Raw genomic sequence first — 24,084 nt, forward strand, 5'->3', positions numbered from 1 at the left:
CAGAATACTGGTCAAATGTTGTCTGTATGGATCATGTAAAAATACACGTAATATATTATATTTCCAAGAACTTTATATCAATGTATATTCCCTACCTGCTTATTAGCTCCTATTGTAATCGAATAGGACGTCAAAAGCGCGTACAGAAATGCCCGCAAAAAAACTAATCGTTGACTAAACCTTAGCAAGTCATCCACTTATAAAACCATTCACCTTAGACCTATATGTAAAAAAAATCCACTTGAATAATATTTCGAATAAATTATATTTGACGGATGACAATGAATGCATTTGATAGAAATGGTCTTGTAAACTGTCCAGTTTATGTATGCAAAAAATCAACAAACAATCTTATTCTATTATTAGGGTATATTGGTCAATGGAAAATGTTATTTGAACATAAAGAATAGCGTGACTTTTTCTGAACACTGCGACTTTCCCTTCCTCGTGCTTGTCTGTGTGAGGCAGTAAGAGGAGAGGCTCGGTCCACTGCTCCTCTATCTAAGAGAGACCGCGATAGTGCGCTGTCCACCGCTTGCTGCTGGTGATCCGATAGTTGTGAAAAGCCACCACTAGTCGCCCTCAGTGCTCTTGCAGTCTGCCATTTTTCCTTCTCACTGTAGACTTAACGTCACGTCCGCACTTGAACTTGAATTGTATCCCATTGTACGGAGGCAGCCCTAGCCACAGAGAGACCGAGAGCTCGGGGGAAGCAGGACTCACTACTCAATCGTCACACTCACACAGAGAAAGGGGAGAAAAAAAGAGTGCAGGTCTTGATTTATTTAGAAAAGAGGTGGAAGTTCTGTGTGCCCGGTCTACACAGAACCGTACAAGGGGGCAGAGCACTTGGAGTTGAGGAGACTGAAAAGTACCTGCCATTGCATGCTGATGCTCAAGGCTGCACCAACAGAAGTGCCCATCACTTGGTGATACCCAAGTGCCCGAGAAGAAAAATTGGATTCATATTTTGTAAAATTGTATTATCAATTATTGTCATTGTGAATGTTTGCGATTTGTTATTTTATTTTTGTGTTTGTTTCTAAAAGAAGAAATGAAATAAGTTCAGAGACCGGGCAATTGACTGGACTCACAGTGATACCCAGCGCATTCCGAGCTGTCAGCGCGTGCACTGACCATCGCGTTCTGATTCTTGTTCTCTCACAAGGTGGAGGGACACTCGCCAGGGTTTGATCCCAACTGTCACTCACTACATCCGTCAAACATCCAAGGATATTTCCCCACTTCTGACATCTTTCTTTTTTCTACTCGGACATATCACTTCTCTCACACACTTTTTGCCAAATGGTGTGAGTAACCTACAGAGAGAAGCGGTGAAAGAGAACTGAGGGTATAGCACAGGCTATCCACGGTCTCGTCACATACAAACACAGAGGCAGAGTGGACCGAAGAGGCGAAGCGCAAAAGACACTTTCGCCTCTCGGAGTGAGGGGACCACTAGCCAATAGCTCAAAGCACGATCAACCACCCACCCCGGCCGGCAGTCCGAGCGCAGGAGCCTCGTAGTTTTGGAGGTCCCGGGAAAAGTTGAGTGCCGAGCAAGTGTAGGCAATAGGAGGGAAGCGAGCCCATCCTTCAGAGTGCTGGTCCCCGGGCAATGCAAGTGTAAATGCCAGGGCAATGTCCCGTCGCAAGCAGGGGAACCCACAGCACGTGTCACAGAGAGAATTAATAGCACGTAAGTACCTGCTTTTCATTTTCACTCAATCACACACAACTCATGAATGGACTATGAAAAAAAAAAACAACATTAATGAGAAATTGTTTGACTTCTGTATTTACTGCCACATTTGGCTAATTTGATCAGAAAGGGTATAGTGAACTCTTAAGCGTGTGACATCAGGGTTGGAAAAAAATAATTTTGAACTACGGAATCTGACAAGGTTTCACTAGTTTATAAACTATGGCATTTGACAGTATAATTAATTGGAGAAATTAAATAGGATATTCAATATTTTACAATGACATTTCCATAAATATTTTTTACCTAGAGTAAAGATGTCATGTTGCCTATACTCTGTACTTTTTACGTATATTTTACGCATAACATTTACGTTAAATATACTTTATGCATGGGACACTAGTTGAGACTACTTTTGTGAAAGCTGTATAATTAAAAAAGAGCTTTACCTTATTAAATGTCTTTTAAATACAGCATCTTAATAACATTTATAATGACATTTCACCATCAAACCCTCTTCTCTTCCAAACAGACCATTGAACTGTGAAGTGTAAGCTATTGTTTGTGCTTTTAGGCCGTCAGGTATCTGGCTGCACTAAGTCATCTGGGGCCATGTAGAAAACCAAGAATAATACCTGGCTTCAGTGAATGGATGGACCTCCGACATTTTGGAGACAATTGCTTTCTTACTCTGAAAGTCGATTCATACATTATTCTGTTTCAACACGCTTTGAAGTTCCTGTATATAGTCCACTCATAAGCATTTGTTCACTCAATTTATTATCTCATACATTTCCAACAATGTCATTGTAGTAATATTAATCTAATAGCGAAGTAACCCATTGACACATCGTGTTGAGATACATTACAGATGTAACTTGTGTGTCATGGCAAACAGAAAACGACCACATCTTAAAGAGTTTTCACATTAGGCTAATACAACACAATATGCATTTTATCAAACCACCAAACTTTTATCGAACAGCCAAAGCAGGTATCCCTGTAATGTTTTGGTATAGTGAACCGACAGATGAAATGTTTAATTTTATAAGCACATTTAAATATATAAATATTGTACAGGTTTCTCCTCCCCTTGGTCGAGCACCAGTCAGATATCCTCGCGCCAGGTAAACTAACGCATAAAAACAACTTTATTATCTTTGCTTTGCTGCTTTTTTAATCCGAATTAAATTATTATAGAGCGATGATGACAGCTGAAGTAATTTAACAATACATTGGCATGGTGTATTTAGGCCACATTCATATTTTATTTATACAGATTTCTCACGATACAAAGAGATCATTGAAAGTCAGCCTACTTCCTGTCTTGACAATATGGCTTTACCTTCAAATGTTTTGCTGAATGGTGATTTGCGGATATGTCCTCCGTTGTTTATACTCTAAATCCATTCGGCATTTGTTTCGCAAAACATCTCTATTTGCAATAGTCAATTGTGTGTCCAAACGTCTTTGTAGGCTATTATTAGATGTCTATCACCAATTTAATCTAACGAATCTAGGTTCTGATTTCTAGGCTACTGCTGTAGGTATAGCCCACTATAGGTGACCTGTACAAGTGTAGGTTATATTGGCAGGCAGAAACAGCGCAGTTAGGAGCCGGAGCGCAGTGTCTTCGGTGTGCTGCCTGCACAGAGCCACCTCTGTGTGGTGACAAGGTAGAGGAGAGCCGATGAGAGATTAAGCAGGAAACACAGACATTTTATGAAAGAATAATTACCGTATCTGTATTTTTACATCATACATCAGCGTGTGTGAAACACCTATTCATTGATTACATTTTAAATTAGGAATTTTTAAACGGCAAGATACTTGTTACCTTTTTTAAAATATGGTAGTAGCATGGTGTTACACAGAACCTTTTATTACAGTCTAGCTACCCAGAAAAGCACCAACCAGACATGTGAAGAATTGTGAAACAATTATAGTCTGGTCAACACTTTCAAGGCATCAAGTTCAAATCAATTACATCCAGCCATCATTTATTTTTCTATGGCGTTCTGAAGTAGTGTCAGAGTCTAATCCAGGCAGCCAACTGAGAACAGAGGCACTCCATGGTGATGTCATCTGAGTCCAATGTGTTTTGTGTTGTTAGGACTGTGTACTCTGCACATTCCCTCCAACACACACACCTCTCACTTTTATGCCCCAATCATTTCTCTCTCTCTCTCTCTCTCTCGCTCTCTCTCTGTGTGTGTGTGTGTGTGTGTGTGTGTGTGTGTGTGTGTGTGTGTGTGTGTGTGTGTGTGTGTGTGTGTGTGTGTGTGTGTGTGTGTGCACGTATGCCTGTCAATCCTTGTATGTGTGTGTCTTGATATTTGTCTGTGTGTGTGTGTGTGTGTGCGTCTATACAAATACCAGTCAGTCCTCTGGATACAGGTTTGTGGGTGATGGGTTCAGCTCCAGTCAGTCTACCATCATTTCTCAAACACAGAGATTTTTCCTCTAGCTATAACCCCATCCTGTTGTCTTCACTCCTGTTGTCATTGGCATGCAAATGGATTCAAATAGCAGCAATGTTTTGTTTGTCCCGTGGAGGGGAAATCACCACCATCTTACTCTGACTAACTCTGCAGGACACCAGACAGTAAAACTTTAAAATTGGCATATGAGATACACACAAAATTTTATCGGCATGTGTCATATATATTCATGTACCTTGTTGATCTGGAAACTAAAGCTTTTCCAAGTTATCAGACCTAGATCTGATTGCAAAGATGTGTGTGTGTGTGTGTGTGTGTGTGTGTGTGAGAGAGAGAGAGAACAGCGAGAGAACAGAGAGAGAACAGAGAGAGGTATGCTTCAGCCGAGGTAGAACAGACCTGTTTTAGTGTTGTCTCCAAATCCAATTTCCAATGTTAGACTATGGTTGAGGGGATGGAAGAAATATGAGTGACAATCTGAGCGTCAACCTACCCCTGAGTCAACCCTCAGATCGGTATGAGGGTGCACACACACACAAGGCCTTGTAGTGTACTCTGCCTTCCTGTTATAGTGAAAATACACACACACACACACACACACACACACACACACACACACACACACACACACACACACACACACACACACACACACACACACACACACACACACATCTTGTTCTTCCACCCTTGTGGGGGCCTAAAAATCCCCAAATATCCCCACAAGGATAGTAAAACAAGGAAAATTCTCCCCCGTGGGGACATTTCCCACTATCCCATGAGGACAAAGGCTAATTTAAGTTTAGAAGTTAGGTTTAGGATTAGGGTTACAATGAGGGTTAGGGGTTAGGCGTTCAGTCTAGCCTTAGGGGTTAAGGTTAGTGTGGGTGTGTGTATATGCAGGACACTCATTTACAACATAAAACCTTGGTAAGGGTCGGCCTTCAGTGAGTTCTAAATGCTGCAGTAGAATAGTACAGTACACCCCATGCCTGGATGATTAGGGGTAGTCTCAATGTCTAGCAGGTCAAATCTATCTGGAAAGTGATATTCACTTCTAAATGATGGGTGTTCAGACATGGGAAGAGAGCTGGCTGCAAGCTGTGGTATGGTGCTTGCACATTTAATCATTTATGTGTCAGAGACGCAATGGTTTTTGGGATTTATGGTTGAAGACACACACACACACACACACACACACACACACACACACACACACACACACACACACATACACACACATTGAAATTCACACATGTGGCATCAGCAAAATCAGCATCGTTTTTTCATGCACAAGATCGTATATCCATTTGAAACAACCAATATTTAATGTAGCAAAAGCGTTTGTTTTTACTGGTGAGAAATTGTGTAAAAGAAGGTAAAAATGTATTTATCTGTTGAAGCTAATTAAATCGAATTAAACCTGATTAAATCTAATTAAACATGATTAAATCTTCTTTCTGTTGAAGTCACCAATAGGTATTTTCTGACAATCTTTACTGGAATGAATTAATTTCTAATATTATTCTGACATACAATGTGAAAAAGTGTGCTATGCCTCCTCTTATCTCTCTGCCTTTTTTACCAAAGGGGGAGGTCTTGAGAACGCAGTCAAATATGTGTGTGTGCTTTCTAGTCAACACGTCGTCTATGGTCTTCAGTGGTAGTTCAGTTTAGGTCTTCCTCAGGCTTCTACAATGTTTCAGTTGCACTGGCTTATTCAGATGTTTTCTTCTCAGTGAAGGAAGGCAGGGAGAGCTGCAAACTTTGCAGTGTTGCACTTCAATAGTTTTACAGGCTCAGCAGCAGCTCTGAGGTTGTGTGTGCTACATTAAAAACACGTCCCGCCGCTCAATGTGTGTGAAACATTGAAACATTTCCAAGTGCTGCATGGATATCTGTTTGAATATGTTATTTCATTTTGGAGGGGGATTTAAGCATGTTTTCACACATGGAAATGAAACACTATCATTGGTAAGCTGCCTTAAAGCTGTATGCTGTGTTAAAGCTGTATGTTATTTTCATAGGGCATGAAAGGCTGCGGTAAGTGATGTGGTTATTTTGTGTGGGTACGGAGTCCAATATATATTCTTGTGAGTTTATAATCATCAGATATTTTCTATTATATTTATATTGAAATATTTCAACGTTTTTATTTATTTATTAGTAAATACAATTTACTCCTAATAATTTAATTTCGTAATTTTAACACACTATGCCCAATAAGTTTATAGGTGTTAAACCGTTGACATTTATGCAAAATATTTCTGGTAGAACTAGAAAACAGCAATTTATGATTTATAGAGAGTATATGAAGAGGTAACGTCTGACATATGTTTACACACACACACACACACACACACACACACACACACACACACACACACTGACTATCGGCCCGGCATGTGACAAAGTGTGTAAATTGCAGCAGCGACCACTTGAGATGCATGTTTCCCATTGGGTTGGGAGTGAGGGGGACCAGAGAGAAACCCCACTGTGCTGGTCTTTGTTCCGTAGAGAACCCAGAGAGACAAACAGGCAGGCAGAGGAAAGAACAGTGCTCATTCTGAGGTGTGATGGAGATGTTTCTGCCCGTCTCTGTGTCTCGGTGAGAATTAATATCTGCATGGAGCTCAATAGTGCTGTTTGGAATAAAAATACATTATCCCCTCAAATAATAACTGAAATACCTTTTTTATTAACGCCATGGGCCTTTTTGTTGAACCGTTTCAAAGCTGGATGATGATAGTCTTTGTGATTGGGGAACAATGTTTTAATAATTCCAATGTGGCCCTAATTTATGAATTCCGAAAGGCTTGAATACAATATTTTTTTTGTGTCAGGGACCATAAAATATACATTCATAATATTCACAGAGCTTAGAAGCAGAAAGAGCAAGGCAGAAATCTCTGGTACTGTTGTTGTTTAGGGAATCCTGATGTCACCCACCGTTGAGGGGGGGGGTGGGGGGGGTTCTGTGAGAGAGAGAGAGAGAGAGAAACAGAAAAAGCTTCTTGAGATTAGTGAATAATTCATTACTCAATGAAAGACAATGGCTTCAGAAAGCAGCATGCCTAAACTCATTCTCCTGATTAGATGGCCGTTGGTTCGCCTGTCCAACTGCCATCCATGTCCCTGATAGTTTACTAATGCTGTACCCTCCATGTCCCTGATAGACCACTAATGCTGTACCCTCCATGTCCCTGATAGACCACTAATACTGTACCATCCATGTCCCTGATAGACCACTAATACTGTACCCTCCATGTCCCTGATAGACCACTAATACTGTACCATCCATGTCCCTGATATACCACTAATACAGTACCCTCCATGTCCCTGAGAGTTTACTAATACTGTACCCTCCATGTCCCTGATAGACCACTAATACTGTACCATCCATGTCCCTGATATACCACTAATACTGTACCATCCATGTCCCTGATAGTTTACTAATACTGTACCCTCCATGTCCCTGATAGTTTACTAATACTGTACCCTCCATGTCCCTGATAGTTTACTAATACTGTACCATCCATGTCCCTGATAGTTTACTAATACTGTACCCTCCATGTCCCTGATAGTTTACTAATACTGTACCCTCCATGTCCCTGATAGTTTACTAATACTGTACCATCCATGTCCCTGATAGTTTACTAATACCGTACCCTCCATGTCCCTGATAGACCACTAATACTGTACCATCCATGTCCCTGATATACCACTAATACTGTACCCTCCATGTCCCTGATAGTTTACTAATACTGTACCATCCATGTCCCTGATATACCACTAATACTGTACCATCCATGTCCCTGATATACCACTAATACTGTACCATCCATGTCCCTGATAGTTTACTAATACTGTACCCTCCATGTCCCTGATATTCCACTAATACTGTACCATCCATGTCCATGATAGTTTACTAATACTGTACCCTCCATGTCCCTGATAGTTTACGAATACTGTACCCTCCATGTCCCTGATAGACCACTAATACTGTACCATCCATGTCCCTGATATACCACTAATACTGTACCATCCATGTCCCTGATATACCACTAATACTGTACCATCCATGTCCCTGATAGTTTACTAATACTGTACCCTCCATGTCCCTGATAGACCACTAATACTGTACCATCCATGTCCCTGATATACCACTAATACTGTACCATCCATGTCCCTGATAGACCACTAATACTGTACCACCAATGTCCCTGATAGTTTACTAATACTGTACCCTCCATGTCCCTGATAGTTTACTAATACTGTACCCTCCATGTCCCTGATAGTTTACTAATACTGTACCATCCATGTCCCTGATAGACCACTAATACTGTACCATCCATGTCCCTGATAGTTTACTAATACTGTACCATCCATGTCCCTGATAGTTTACTAATACTGTACCATCCATGTCCCTGATAGACCACTAATACTGTACCATCCATGTCTCTGATAGTTTACTAATACTGTACCCTCCATGTCCCTGATAGTTTAGTAATACTGTACCCTCCATGTCCCTGATAGACCACTAATACTGTACCATCCATGTCCCTGATATACCACTAATACTGTACCCTCCATGTCCCTGATAGTTTACTAATACTGTACCCTCCATGTCCCTGATAGACCACTAATACTGTACCATCCATGTCCCTGATATACCACTAATACTGTACCCTCCATGTCCCTGATAGTTTACTAATACTGTACCATCCATGTCCCTGATAGACCACTAATACTGTACCATCCATGTCCCTGATATACCACTAATACTGTACCATCCATGTCCCTGATAGTTTACTAATACTGTACCCTCCATGTCCCTGATAGACCACTAATACTGTACCATCCATGTCCCTGAAAGTTTACTAATACTGTACCCTCCATGTCCCTGATAGTTTACTAATACTGTACCCTCCATGTCCCTGATAGTTTACTAATACTGTACCATCCATGTCCCTGATAGACCACTAATACTGTACCATCCATGTCCCTGATAGTTTACTAATACTGTACCATCCATGTCCCTGATAGTTTACTAATACTGTACCATCCATGTCCCTGATAGACCACTAATACTGTACCATCCATGTCCCTGATAGACCACTAATACTGTACCATCCATGTCCCTGATAGTTTACTAATACTGTACCCTCCATGTCCCTGATAGTTTACTAATACTGTACCATCGATGTCCCTGAAAGTTTACTAATACTGTATCCTCCATGTCCCTGATAGTTTACTAATACTGTGCCATCCATGTCCCTGATAGTTTACTAATACTGTACCCTCCATGTCCCTGATAGTTTACTAATACTGTACCAACCATGTCCCTGATAGTTTACTAATACTGTACCCTCCATGTCCCTGATAGTTTACTAATACTGTACCCTCCATGTCCCTGATAGTTTACTAATACTGTACCCTCCATGTCCCTGATAGACCACTAATACTGTACCATCCATGTCCCTAATAGTTTACTAATACTGAACCCTCCATGTTCCTGATAGTTTACTAATACTGTACCCTCCATGTCCCTGATAGTTTACTAATACTGTACCCTCCATGTCCCTGATAGTTTACTAATACTGTACCCTCCATGTCCCTGATAGTTTACTAATACTGTACCAACCATGTCCCTGATAGTTTACTAATACTGTACCCTCCATGTCCCTGATAGTTTACTAATACTGTACCCTCCATGTCCCTGATAGTTTACTAATACTGTACCCTCCATGTCCCTGATAGACCACTAATACTGTACCATCCATGTCCCTAATAGTTTACTAATACTGAACCCTCCATGTTCCTGATAGTTTACTAATACTGTACCCTCCATGTCCCTGATAGTTTACTAATACTGTACCATCTATGTCCCTAATAGTTTACTAATACTGAACCCTCCATGTTCCTGATAGTTTACTAATACTGTACCCTCCATGTCCCTGATAGTTTACTAATACTGTACCCTCCATGTCCCTGATAGTTTACTAATACTGTACCCTCCATGTCCCTGATAGTTTACTAATACTGTGCCATCCATGTCCCTGATAGTTTACTAATACTGTACCCTCCATTTCCCTGATAGTTTACTAATACTGTACCCTCCATGTCTCTGATAGTTTACTAATACTGTACCATCCATGTCCCTGATAGTTTACTAATACTGTACCCTCCATGTTCCTGATAGTTTACTAATACTGTACCCTCCATGTCCCTGATAGTTTACTAATACTGTGCCATCCATGTCCCTGATAGTTTACTAATACTATACCCTCCATGTCCCTGATAGTTTACTAATACTTTACCCTCCATGTCCCTGATAGTTTACTAATACTGTACCATCCATGTCCCTGATAGTTTACTAATACTGTACCCTCCATGTCCTTGATAGTTTACTAATACTGTACCCTCCATGTCCCTGATAGTTTACTAATACTGTACCATCCATGTCCCTGATAGTTTACTAATACTGTACCCTCCATGTCCCTGATATACCACTAATACTGTACCATCCATGTCCCTGATAGTTTACTAATACTGTACCATCCATGTCCCTGACAGTTTACTAATACTGTACCATCCATGTCCCTGATAGTTTACTAATACTGTACCCTCCATGTCCCTGATAGTTTACTAATACTGTACCCTCCATGTCCCTGATAGTTTACTAATACTGTACCCTCCATGTCCCTGATATACCACTAATACTGTACCATCCATGTCCCTGATAGTTTACTAATACTGTACCATCCATGTCCCTGACAGTTTACTAATACTGTACCATCCATGTCCCTGATAGTTTACTAATACTGTACCCTCCATGTCCCTGATAGTTTACTAATACTGTACCCTCCATGTCCCTGATAGTTTACTAATACTGTACCATCCATGTCCCTGATAGTTTACTAATACTGTACCCTCCATGTCCCTGATAGTTTACTAATACTGTACCCTCCATGTCCCTGATAGACCACTAATACTGTACCATCCATGTCCCTAATAGTTTACTAATACTGAACCCTCCATGTTCCTGATAGTTTACTAATACTGTACCCTCCATGTCCCTGATAGTTTACTAATACTGTACCATCTATGTCCCTAATAGTTTACTAATACTGAACCCTCCATGTTCCTGATAGTTTACTAATACTGTACCCTCCATGTCCCTGATAGTTTACTAATACTGTACCCTCCATGTCCCTGATAGTTTACTAATACTGTACCCTCCATGTCCCTGATAGTTTACTAATACTGTGCCATCCATGTCCCTGATAGTTTACTAATACTGTACCCTCCATTTCCCTGATAGTTTACTAATACTGTACCCTCCATGTCCCTGATAGTTTACTAATACTGTACCATCCATGTCCCTGATAGTTTACTAATACTGTACCCTCTATGTTCCTGATAGTTTACTAATACTGTACCCTCCATGTCCCTGATAGTTTACTAATACTGTGCCATCCATGTCCCTGATAGTTTACTAATACTATACCCTCCATGTCCCTGATAGTTTACTAATACTTTACCCTCCATGTCCCTGATAGTTTACTAATACTGTACCATCCATGTCCCTGATAGTTTACTAATACTGTACCCTCCATGTCCTTGATAGTTTACTAATACTGTACCCTCCATGTCCCTGATAGTTTACTAATACTGTACCATCCATGTCCCTGATAGTTTACTAATACTGTACCCTCCATGTCCCTGATATACCACTAATACTGTACCATCCATGTCCCTGATAGTTTACTAATACTGTACCATCCATGTCCCTGACAGTTTACTAATACTGTACCATCCATGTCCCTGATAGTTTACTAATACTGTACCCTCCATGTCCCTGATAGTTTACTAATACTGTACCCTCCATGTCCCTGATAGTTTACTAATACTGTACCCTCCATGTCCCTGATATACCACTAATACTGTACCATCCATGTCCCTGATAGTTTACTAATACTGTACCATCCATGTCCCTGACAGTTTACTAATACTGTACCATCCATGTCCCTGATAGTTTACTAATACTGTACCCTCCATGTCCCTGATAGTTTACTAATACTGTACCCTCCATGTCCCTGATAGTTTACTAATACTGTACCATCCATGTCCCTGATAGTTTACTAATACTGTACCCTCCATGTCCCTGATAGTTTACTAATACTGTACCCTCCATGTCCCTGATAGTTCACTAATACTGTACCATCCATGTCCCTGATTGACCACTAATACTGTACCATCCATGTCCCTGATAGACCACTAATACTGTACCATCCATGTCCCTGATAGTTTACTAATACTGTACCATCCATGTCCCTGATAATTTACTAATACTGTACCATCCATGTCCCTGATAGACCACTAATATGTCACCCTCCATATCCCTGATAGTTTACTAATACTGTACCATCCATGTCCCTGATAGTTTACTAATACAGTACCCTCCATGTCCCTGATAGTTTACTAATACTGTACCCTCCGTGTCCCTGATAGTTTACTAATACTGTACCCTCCATGTCCCTGATAGCTTACTAATACTGTACCATCCATGTCCCTGATAGCTTACTAATACTGTACCATCCATGTCCCTGATAGACCACTAATACTGTACCATCCATGTCTCTGATAGTTTACTAATACTGTACCATCCATGTCCCTGATAGACCACTAATACTGTACCATCCATGTCCCTGATAGTTAACTAATACTGTACCATCCATGTCCCTGATAGTTTACTAATACTATACCATCCATGTCCCTGATAGACCACTAATACTGTACCCTCCATGTCCCTGATAGTTTACTAATACTGTACCATCCATGTCCCTGATAGACCGCTAGTACTGTACCATCCATGTCCCTGATAGACCACTAATACTGTACCATCCATATCCCTGATAGTTTACTAATACTGTACCATCCATGTCCCTGATAGACCACTAATACTGTACCATCCATGTCCCTGATAGTTTACTAATACTGTACCCTCCATGTCCCTGATAGTTTACTAATACTGTACCCTCCATGTCCCTGATAGTTTACTAATACTGAACCCTCCATGTTCCTGATAGTTTACTAATACTGTACCATCCATGTCCCTGATAGTTTACTAATACTGTACCCTCCATTTCCTTGATAGTTTACTAATACTGTACCCTCCATGTCCCTGATAGTTTACTAATACTGTACCATCCATGTCCCTGATAGTTTACTAATACTGTACCCTCCATGTCCCTGATATACCACTAATACTGTACCATCCATGTCCCTGATAGTTTACTAATACTGTACCATCCATGTCCCTGACAGTTTACTAATACTGTACCATCCATGTCCCTGATAGTTTACTAATACTGTACCCTCCATGTCCCTGATAGTTTACTAATACTGTACCCTCCATGTCCCTGATAGTTTACTAATACTGTACCCTCCATGTCCCTGATATACCACTAATACTGTACCATCCATGTCCCTGATAGTTTACTAATACTGTACCATCCATGTCCCTGACAGTTTACTAATACTGTACCATCCATGTCCCTGATAGTTTACTAATACTGTACCCTCCATGTCCCTGATAGTTTACTAATACTGTACCCTCCATGTCCCTGATAGTTTACTAATACTGTACCATCCATGTCCCTGATAGTTTACTAATACTGTACCCTCCATGTCCCTGATAGTTTACTAATACTGTACCCTCCATGTCCCTGATAGTTCACTAATACTGTACCATCCATGTCCCTGATTGACCACTAATACTGTACCATCCATGTCCCTGATAGACCACTAATACTGTACCATCCATGTCCCTGATAGTTTACTAATACTGTACCATCCATGTCCCTGATAATTTACTAATACTGTACCATCCATGTCCCTGATAGACCACTAATATGTCACCCTCCATATCCCTGATAGTTTACTAATACTGTACCATCCATGTCCCTGATAGTTTACTAATACAGTACCCTCCATGTCCCTGATAGTTTACTAATACTGTACCCTCCGTGTCCCTGATAGTTTACTAATACTGTACCCTCCATGTCCCTGATAGCTTACTAATACTGTACCATCCATGTCCCTGATAGCTTACTAATACTGTACCATCCATGTCCCTGATAGACCACTAATACTGTACCATCCATGTCTCTGATAGTTTACTAATACTGTACCATCCATGTCCCTGATAGACCACTAATACTGTACCATCCATGTCCCTGATAGTTAACTAATACTGTACCATCCATGTCCCTGATAGTTTACTAATACTATACCATCCATGTCCCTGATAGACCACTAATACTGTACCCTCCATGTCCCTGATAGTTTACTAATACTGTACCATCCATGTCCCTGATAGACCGCTAGTACTGTACCATCCATGTCCCTGATAGACCACTAATACTGTACCATCCATATCCCTGATAGTTTACTAATACTGTACCATCCATGTCCCTGATAGACCACTAATACTGTACCATCCATGTCCCTGATAGTTTACTAATACTGTACCCTCCATGTCCCTGATAGTTTACTAATACTGTACCCTCCATGTCCCTGATAGTTTACTAATACTGAACCCTCCATGTTCCTGATAGTTTACTAATACTGTACCCTCCATGTCCCTGATAGTTTACTAATACTGTACCCTCCATGTCCCTGATAGTTTACTAATACTGTACCCTCCATGTCCCTGATAGTTTACTAATACTGTGCCATCCATGTCCCTGATAGTTTACTAATACTGTACCCTCCATGTCCCTGATAGTTTACTAATACTGTACCCTCCATGTCCCTGATAGTTTACTAATACTGTACCATCCATGTCCCTGATAGTTTACTAATACTGTACCCTCCATGTTCCTGATAGTTTACTAATACTGTACCCTCCATGTCCCTGATAGTTTACTAATACTGTGCCATCCATGTCCCTGATAGTTTACTAATACTATACCCTCCATGTCCCTGATAGTTTACTAATACTTTACCCTCCATGTCCCTGATAGTTTACTAATACTGTACCATCCATGTCCCTGATAGTTTACTAATACTGTACCCTCCATGTCCTTGATAGTTTACTAATACTGTACCCTCCATGTCCCTGATAGTTTACTAATACTGTACCATCCATGTCCCTGATAGTTTACTAATACTGTACCCTCCATGTCCCTGATATACCACTAATACTGTACCATCCATGTCCCTGATAGTTTACTAATACTGTACCATCCATGTCCCTGACAGTTTACTAATACTGTACCATCCATGTCCCTGATAGTTTACTAATACTGTACCCTCCATGTCCCTGATAGTTTACTAATACTGTACCCTCCATGTCCCTGATAGTTTACTAATACTGTACCCTCCATGTCCCTGATATACCACTAATACTGTACCATCCATGTCCCTGATAGTTTACTAATACTGTACCATCCATGTCCCTGACAGTTTACTAATACTGTACCATCCATGTCCCTGATAGTTTACTAATACTGTACCCTCCATGTCCCTGATAGTTTACTAATACTGTACCCTCCATGTCCCTGATAGTTTACTAATACTGTACCATCCATGTCCCTGATAGTTTACTAATACTGTACCCTCCATGTCCCTGATAGTTTACTAATACTGTACCCTCCATGTCCCTGATAGTTCACTAATACTGTACCATCCATGTCCCTGATTGACCACTAATACTGTACCATCCATGTCCCTGATAGACCACTAATACTGTACCATCCATGTCCCTGATAGTTTACTAATACTGTACCATCCATGTCCCTGATCATTTACTAATACTGTACCATCCATGTCCCTGATAGACCACTAATATGTCACCCTCCATATCCCTGATAGTTTACTAATACTGTACCATCCATGTCCCTGATAGTTTACTAATACAGTACCCTCCATGTCCCTGATAGTTTACTAATACTGTACCCTCCGTGTCCCTGATAGTTTACTAATACTGTACCCTCCATGTCCCTGATAGCTTACTAATACTGTACCATCCATGTCCCTGATAGCTTACTAATACTGTACCATCCATGTCCCTGATAGACCACTAATACTGTACCATCCATGTCTCTGATAGTTTACTAATACTGTACCATCCATGTCCCTGATAGACCACTAATACTGTACCATCCATGTCCCTGATAGTTAACTAATACTGTACCATCCATGTCCCTGATAGTTTACTAATACTATACCATCCATGTCCCTGATAGACCACTAATACTGTACCCTCCATGTCCCTGATAGTTTACTAATACTGTACCATCCATGTCCCTGATAGACCGCTAGTACTGTACCATCCATGTCCCTGATAGACCACTAATACTGTACCATCCATATCCCTGATAGTTTACTAATACTGTACCATCCATGTCCCTGATAGACCACTAATACTGTACCATCCATGTCCCTGATAGTTTACTAATACTGTACCCTCCATGTCCCTGATAGTTTACTAATACTGTACCCTCCATGTCCCTGATTGTTCACTAATACTGTACCATCCATGTCCCTCATTGACCACTAATACTGTACCATCCATGTCCCTGATAGACCACTAATACTGTACCATCCATGTCCCTGATAATTTACTAATACTGTACCATCCATGTCCCTGATAGTTTACTAATACTGTACCATCCATGTCCCTGATAGTTTACTAATACTGTACCATCCATGTCCCTGATAATTTACTAATACGGCACCCTCCATATCCCTGATAGTTTACTAATACTGTACCATCCATGTCCCTGATAGTTTACTAATACTGTACCATCCATGTCCCTGATAGACCACTAATACTGTACCATCCATGTCCCTGATAGACCACTAATACTGTACCCTCCATGTCCCTGATAGTTTACTAATACTGTACCACCCATGTCCCTGATAGTTTACTAATACTGTACCCTCCATGTCCTTGATAGTTTACTAATACTGTACCCTCCATGTCCCTGATAGTTTACTAATACTGTACCCTCCATGTCCCTGATAGTTTACTAATACTGTACCATCCATGTCCCTGATATACCACTAATACTGTACCCTCCATGTCCCTGATAGTTTACTAATACTGTACCATCAATGTCCCTGATAGACCGCTAATACTGTACCATCCATGTCCCTGATAGACCTCTAATACTGTACCATCCATGTCCCTGATAGTTTACTAATACTGTACCATCCATGTCCCTGATAGTTTATTAATACTGTACCCTCCATGTCCCTGATAGACCACTAATACTGTACCATCCATGTCCCCGATAGTTTTCTAATACTGTACCATCCATCTCCCTGATAGTTTACTAATACTGTACCCTCCATGTCCCTGATAGTTTACTAATACTGTACCCTCCATGTCCCTCTCTCTCTCTCTCTCTCTCTCCTTCCCCTGCTCTCTCTCTCTCTCTCCTTCCCCTGCTCTCTCTCTCTCTCCTTCCCCTGCTCTCTCTCTTTCTCTCTCTCTCTCTCTCTCTCTCTCTCTCTCCTTCCCCTGCTCTTTCTCTCTCTCTCTCCTTCCCCTGCTCTCTCTCTCTCTCCTTCGTTCTGGGACACTGTAAAGTCCATGGAGAATAAGAACACCTCCTCCCAGCTGCCCACTGCACTGAAGATAGGAAACACTGTCACCACTGATAAATCCACCATAATTGAAAATTTCAATAAGCATTTTTCTACTGCTGGCCATGCTTTCCACCTGGCTACTCCTACCCCTGTCAACAGCACTGCACCCCCAACAGCAACTCGCCCAAGCCTTCCCCATTTCTCCTTCTCCCAAATCCATTCAGCTGATGTTCTGAAAGAGCTGCAAAATCTGGACCCCTACAAATCAGCCGGGCTAGACAATCTGGACCCTTTCTTTCTAAAATTATCTGCCGAAATTGTTGCCACCCCTATTACTAGCCTGTTCAACCTCTCTTTCGTGTCGTCTGAGATTCCCAAAGATTGGAAAGCAGCTGCGGTCATCCCCCTCTTCAAAGGGGGGGACACTCTTGACCCAAACTGCTACAGACCTATATCTATCCTACCATGCCTTTCTAAGGTCTTCGAAAGCCAAGTCAACAAACAGATTACCGACCATTTTGAATCTCACCATACCTTCTCTGCTATGCAATCTGGTTTCAGAGCTGGTCATGGGTGCACCTCAGCCACGCTCAAGGTCCTAAACGATATCTTAACCGCCATCGATAAGAAACATTACTGTGCAGCCGTATTCATTGATCTGGCCAAGGCTTTCGACTCTGTCAATCACCACATCCTCATCGGCAGACTCAACAGCCTTGGTTTCTCAAATGATTGCCTCGCCTGGTTCACCAACTACTTCTCTGATAGAGTTCAGTGTGTCAAATCTGAGGGTCTGTTGTCCGGACCTCTGGCAGTCTCTATGGGGGTGCCACAGGGTTCAATTCTTGGACCGACTCTCTTCTCTGTATACATCAATGAAGTCGCTCTTGCTGCTGGTGAGTCTCTGATCCACCTCTACGCAGACGACACCATTCTGTATACTTCCGGCCCTTCTTTGGACACTGTGTTAACAACCCTCCAGGCAAGCTTCAATGCCATACAACTCTCCTTCCGTGGCCTCCAACTGCTCTTAAATACAAGTAAAACTAAATGCATGCTCTTCAACCGATCACTACCTGCACCTACCCGCCTGTCCAACATCACTACTCTGGACGGCTCTGACTTAGAATACGTGGACAACTACAAATACTTAGGTGTCTGGTTAGACTGTAAACTCTCCTTCCAGACCCATATCAAACATCTCCAATCCAAAGTTAAATCTAGAATTGGCTTCCTATTTCGCAACAAAGCATCCTTCACTCATGCTGCCAAACATACCCTTGTAAAACTGACCATCCTACCAATCCTCGACTTTGGCGATGTAATTTACAAAATAGCCTCCAATACCCTACTCAACAAACTGGATGCAGTCTATCACAGTGCAATCCGTTTTGTCACCAAAGCCCCATACACTACCCACCATTGCGACCTGTACGCTCTCGTTGGCTGGCCCTCGCTTCATACTCGTCGCCAAACCCACTGGCTCCATGTCATCTACAAGACCCTGCTAGGTAAAGTCCCCCCTTATCTCAGCTCGCTGGTCACCATAGCATCTCCCACCTGTAGCACACGCTCCAGCAGGTATATCTCTCTAGTCACCCCCAAAACCAATTCTTTCTTTGGCCGCCTCTCTTTCCAGTTCTCTGCTGCCAATGACTGGAACGAACTACAAAAATCTCTGAAACTGGAAACTCTTATCTCCCTCACTAGCTTTAAGCACCAACTGTCAGAGCAGCTCACAGATTACTGCACCTGTACATAGCCCACATATAATTTAGCCCTATCAACTACCTCTTTCCCAACTGTATTTAATTTATTTATTTATTTTGCTCCTTTGCACCCCATTATTTTTATTTCTACTTTGCACATTCTTCCATTGCAAAACTACCATTCCAGTGTTTTACTTGCTATATTGTATTTACCTTGCCACCAAGGCCTTTTTTTGCCTTTACCTCCCTTCTCACCTCATTTGCTCACATTGTATATAGACTTGTTTATACTTTATTATTGACTGTATGTTTGTTTTACTCCATGTGTAACTCTGTGTTGTTGTATCTGTCGAACTGCTTTGCTTTATCTTGGCCAGGTCGCAATTGTAAATGAGAACTTGTTCTCAACTTGCCTACCTGGTTAAATAAAGGTAAAATAAAAAAAAATAAAATAAATTCCCCTGCGCTCTCTCTCTCTCTCCTTCCCCTGCTCTCTCTCTCACCCGCTCTCTCCCTCTCCTTAAACTGCATGCCAGAATCCTGGTTTGCTTACTTTAGGGATGGTGAACTGTTTGTCTGTGATCACTAGGTTTTTAACGCTGTCTTTGACTTCATGACTTGTCAGCTGTTTCAATACCTCCTCTATGTTGGAGGAGTCTCTATTTGCCTCCCTCTATCTTTCTTTTTTCTCCCTCTCTCCCCCTGTCCTTTTCCTTCTCTCTCTCTCTCTCCCTCTCTCACTAGATGTGCTTCCTTTCACCTGCTAGGGGGAGCTCTTAGGCTGTGTGTGCGGGTGGCATGCAGCACTAGTAGTTAGATTGAGAGAGAGTAGAAAGCCATATTTCCTAATTGTGTGTGTATGTGTTGTCATGGGGGGATGGGGCGTAGGTAGTAGGAGTTAGAGTGAGCGGTGGTGGCTTTTTGATGATATCAGCTTTAACACACCACGGTTACTGTACATTCTAACTGTCAACACCTCTCTCTCTCTCTGGCAGCTGGTCCTATAGCATCCGCAAACCTCCTTCTCTGTCTTCCTCTCCTTCTCTCTGCTCCTCTCCTTCTATGTCCTCCTCTCCTTCTCTCTCCTCCTCTCATTCTCTGTCCTCCTCTCCTTCTCTCTGCTCCTCTCCTTCTTTCTCCTCCTCTCCTTCTCTCTCCTCCTCTCCTTCTCTCCCCTTCTCCTTCTCTCATCTCCTCCTCTCCTTCTCTCATCTCCTCGTCTCCTTCTCTCTCCTCCTCTCCTTCTCTCTCCTCCTCTCCTTCTCTCTCCTCTTCTCCTTCTCTCATCTCCTCCTCTCCTTCTCTCATCTCCTCCTCTCCTTCTCTCATCTCCTCCTCTCCTTCTCTCTCCTCCTCTTTTTCTCTCTCCTCTATTTCTCTTTCCTAATCTCCTTCTCTCTCCTCCTCTCCTTCTGTCCTCCTCTCCTTCTCTCATCTCCTCCTCTCCTCTCCCCTCCTCTTTTTCTCTCTCCTCCTCTTCTTCTCTTTCCTCATCTCCTTCTCTCTCCTCACTTTCTCTCTTTTTATTTCTCTTTCAAACATTCCTAATAATCTACATTTGCTAAAATAATTATGTTATGACAGAAACCTTTAAGCACATGTCCGTTCCTTTTAATTTGTAGATTAGAGATTTGATGAATAAATCTGATCAATTTGATTTTACTGGTAACATGGTGACAAAGTGAAATCAAAATGAATATTTTATATTCTTAAAAAAAAAAAATATATATATATATATATATATATATATATATATATATATATATTTTTTTTTAAAGAATATAAAATGTTCATTTTGATTTCACTTTGTCACCATGTTACCAATTTCATAATAATTGTGGATAAATATAGATTCATATGTAATGTAGATGGATGATTAGATAATGGCGGTAGCTACCTAAATAGATGGATGATTAGATAATGGCGGTAGCGATCTAAATAGATGGATGATTAGATAATGGCGGTAGCTACCTAAATAGATGGATGATTAGATAATGGCGGTAGCTATCTAAATAGATGGATGATTAGATAATGGCGGTAGCTACCTAAATAGATGGATGATTAGATAATGGCGGTAGCTACCTAAATAGATGGATGATTAGATAATGGCGGTAGCGATCTAAATAGATGGATGATTAGATAATGGCGGTAGCGATCTAAATAGATGGAAGATTAGATAATGGCGGTAGCGATCTAAATAGATAGATGATTAGATAATGGGTATCTCTAGCACAAAGCTGGTCATTATGTGGTGTAAATAAACCTATGCATAAGGTGTGCTCCTCTCCTCTCTCAGACAGGGCATTCTCCCCAGGGCAATTTAACAAAATGTCTGCCTGGTCCCTATGATTAATACGCTCGCATATTTCATCCTTTTTTCTCCTCTTTTTCCTTCTTACTTCCTGCTCCTGCATGTCCTGTGCCTTTGTTTTCTCCTCCAGTGGAACGCCTCATCCTTCTCTCTCTCTCTCTCTCTCTCTCTCTCTCTCTCTCTCGCGTTCTCTCTCTCTCGCTTTCTCTCTCTCTCGCTTTCTCTCTCTCCCTCTCTCCCTCTCTCTCTCTCTCCCTTTCTCTCTCTCTCTCTATCTCTCTCTCTCTCTCTCTCTCTCTCTCTCTCTCTCTCTCTCTCTCTCTCTTTCGCTCTGTGTGTGTTTTGATGTTTGGTGTGTAGGCTATACTTGTCTATCAGTGTGAGAGTAGCAGACAGAGATTGCATCCCAAATAGCACCCTATTCCCTATATAGTGAACGACTTTTGACCGGAACCCTATGGGCCAGTGCACTTAATAGGGAATAGGGTGCTATGTGGCTACATCCTAGAATACTATAGAGCTGGGTTCAGGCTGTTGTGTTGTTTTCACAGGTTGATTTACAGGACTCCCTGGGTCTGTATAGTGGTCAAACAGTGTCTGTGACCCCATACAGGGTTTTCACAGGTTGATTTATACAGGACTCCCTGGGTCTGTATAGTGGTCTAACAGTGTCTGTGACTCCATGCAGGGTTTTCACAGGATGATTTATACAGGACTCCCTGGGTCTGTATAGTGGTCTAACAGTGTCTGTGACTCCATGCAGGGTTTTCACAGGTTGATTTACAGGACTCCCTGGGTCTGTATAGTGGTCTAACAGTGTCTGTGACTCCATACAGGGTTTTCACAGGTTGATTTACAGGACTCCCTGGGTCTGTATAGTGGTCTAACAGTGTCTGTGACTCCATGCAGGGTTTTCACAGGTTGATTTATACAGGACTCCCTGGGTCTGTATAGTGGTCTAACAGTGTCTGTGACCCCATACAGGGTTTTCACAGGTTGATTTACAGGACTCCCTGGGTCTGTATAGTGGTCTAACAGTGTCTGTGACTCCATGCAGGCTTTTCACAGGTTGATTTACAGGACTCCCTGGGTCTGTATAGTGGTCTAACAGTGTATGTGACTCCATGCAGGGTTTTCACAGGATGATTTACAGGACTCCCTGGGTCTGTATAGTGGTCTTACAGTGTCTGTGACTCCATACAGTGTTTTCACAGGTTGATTTATACAGGACTCCTTGGGTCTGTATAGTGGTCTAACAGTGTCTGTGACTCCATGCAAGGTTTTCACAGGTTGATTTATACAGGACTCCCTGGGTCTGTATAGTGGTCTAACAGTGTCTGTGACTCCATACAGGGTTTTCTCAGGATGATTTACAGGACTCCCTGGGTCTGTATAGTGGTCTAACAGTGTCTGTGACCCCATACAGGTTTTTCACAGGTTGATTTATACAGGACTCCCTGGGTCTGTATAGTGGTCTAACAGTGTCTGTGACTCCATGCAGGGTTTTCACAGGTTGATTTACAGGACTCCCTGGGTCTGTATAGTGGTCTAACAGTGTCTGTGACTCCATACAGGGTTTTCACAGGTTGATTTACAGGACTCCCTGGGTCTGTATAGTGGTCTAACAGTGTCTGTGACTCCATACAGGGTTTTCACAGGTTGATTTACAGGACTCCCTGGGTCTGTATAGTGGTCTAACAGTGTCTGTGACCCCATACAGGGTTTTCACAGGATGATTTATACAGGACTCCCTGGGTCTGTATAGTGGTCTAACAGTGTCTGTGACCCCATACAGGGTTTTCACAGGTTGATTTATACAGGACTCCCTGGGTCTGTATAGTGGTCTAACAGTGTCTGTGACCCCATACAGGGGTTTCACAGGTTGCTTTATACAGGACTCCCTGGGTCTGTATAGTGGTCTAACAGTGTCTGTGACTCCATACAGGGTTTTCACAGGATGATTTACAGCACTCCCTGGGTCTGTATAGTGGTCTAACAGTGTCTGTGACCCCATACAGGGTTTTCACAGGTTGATTTACAGGACTCCCTGGGTCTGTATAGTGGTCTAACAGTGTCTGTGACTCCATGCAGGGTTTTCACAGGTTGATTTACATGACTCCCTGGTTCTGTATAGTGGTCTAACAGTGTCTGTGACTCCATACAGGGTTTTCACAGGTTGATTTACAGGACTCCCTGGGTCTGTATAGTGGTCTAACAGTGTCTGTGACTCCATACAGGGTTTTCACAGGTTGATTTACAGGACTCCCTGGGTCTCTATAGTGGTCTAACAGTGTCTGTGACTCCATACAGGGTTTTCAC

The 24,084-nt window shown here is 41.8% G+C and overlaps 1 protein-coding gene across 4 annotated transcripts in view; it reads left to right on the plus strand.

The window, feature by feature from the left end:
• Window positions 1–457: 457 nt before the first annotated feature.
• Window positions 458–24,084, plus strand: part of LOC110510947 (B-cell lymphoma/leukemia 11B) — a 109,616-nt gene continuing 85,989 nt past the window's right edge. For 3 of the 4 annotated variants that reach the window (XM_036962225.2, XM_090221148.1, XM_036962224.2), the window contains exon 1: window positions 664–1,699. In XM_036962225.2, coding sequence (XP_036818120.1) covers window positions 1,642–1,699 — 58 coding nt within the window. In that variant the 5' untranslated portion in view covers window positions 664–1,641. Of the gene's footprint in view, window positions 1,700–24,084 lie in introns of all 4 variants that reach the window. The other variant, XM_036962227.2, reaches the window with a different exon arrangement.

This window comes from Oncorhynchus mykiss, chromosome 25, assembly GCF_057628025.1.
Source record: "Oncorhynchus mykiss isolate SJ-2025 chromosome 25, ASM5762802v1, whole genome shotgun sequence".
Lineage (NCBI taxonomy): Eukaryota > Metazoa > Chordata > Actinopteri > Salmoniformes > Salmonidae > Oncorhynchus > Oncorhynchus mykiss.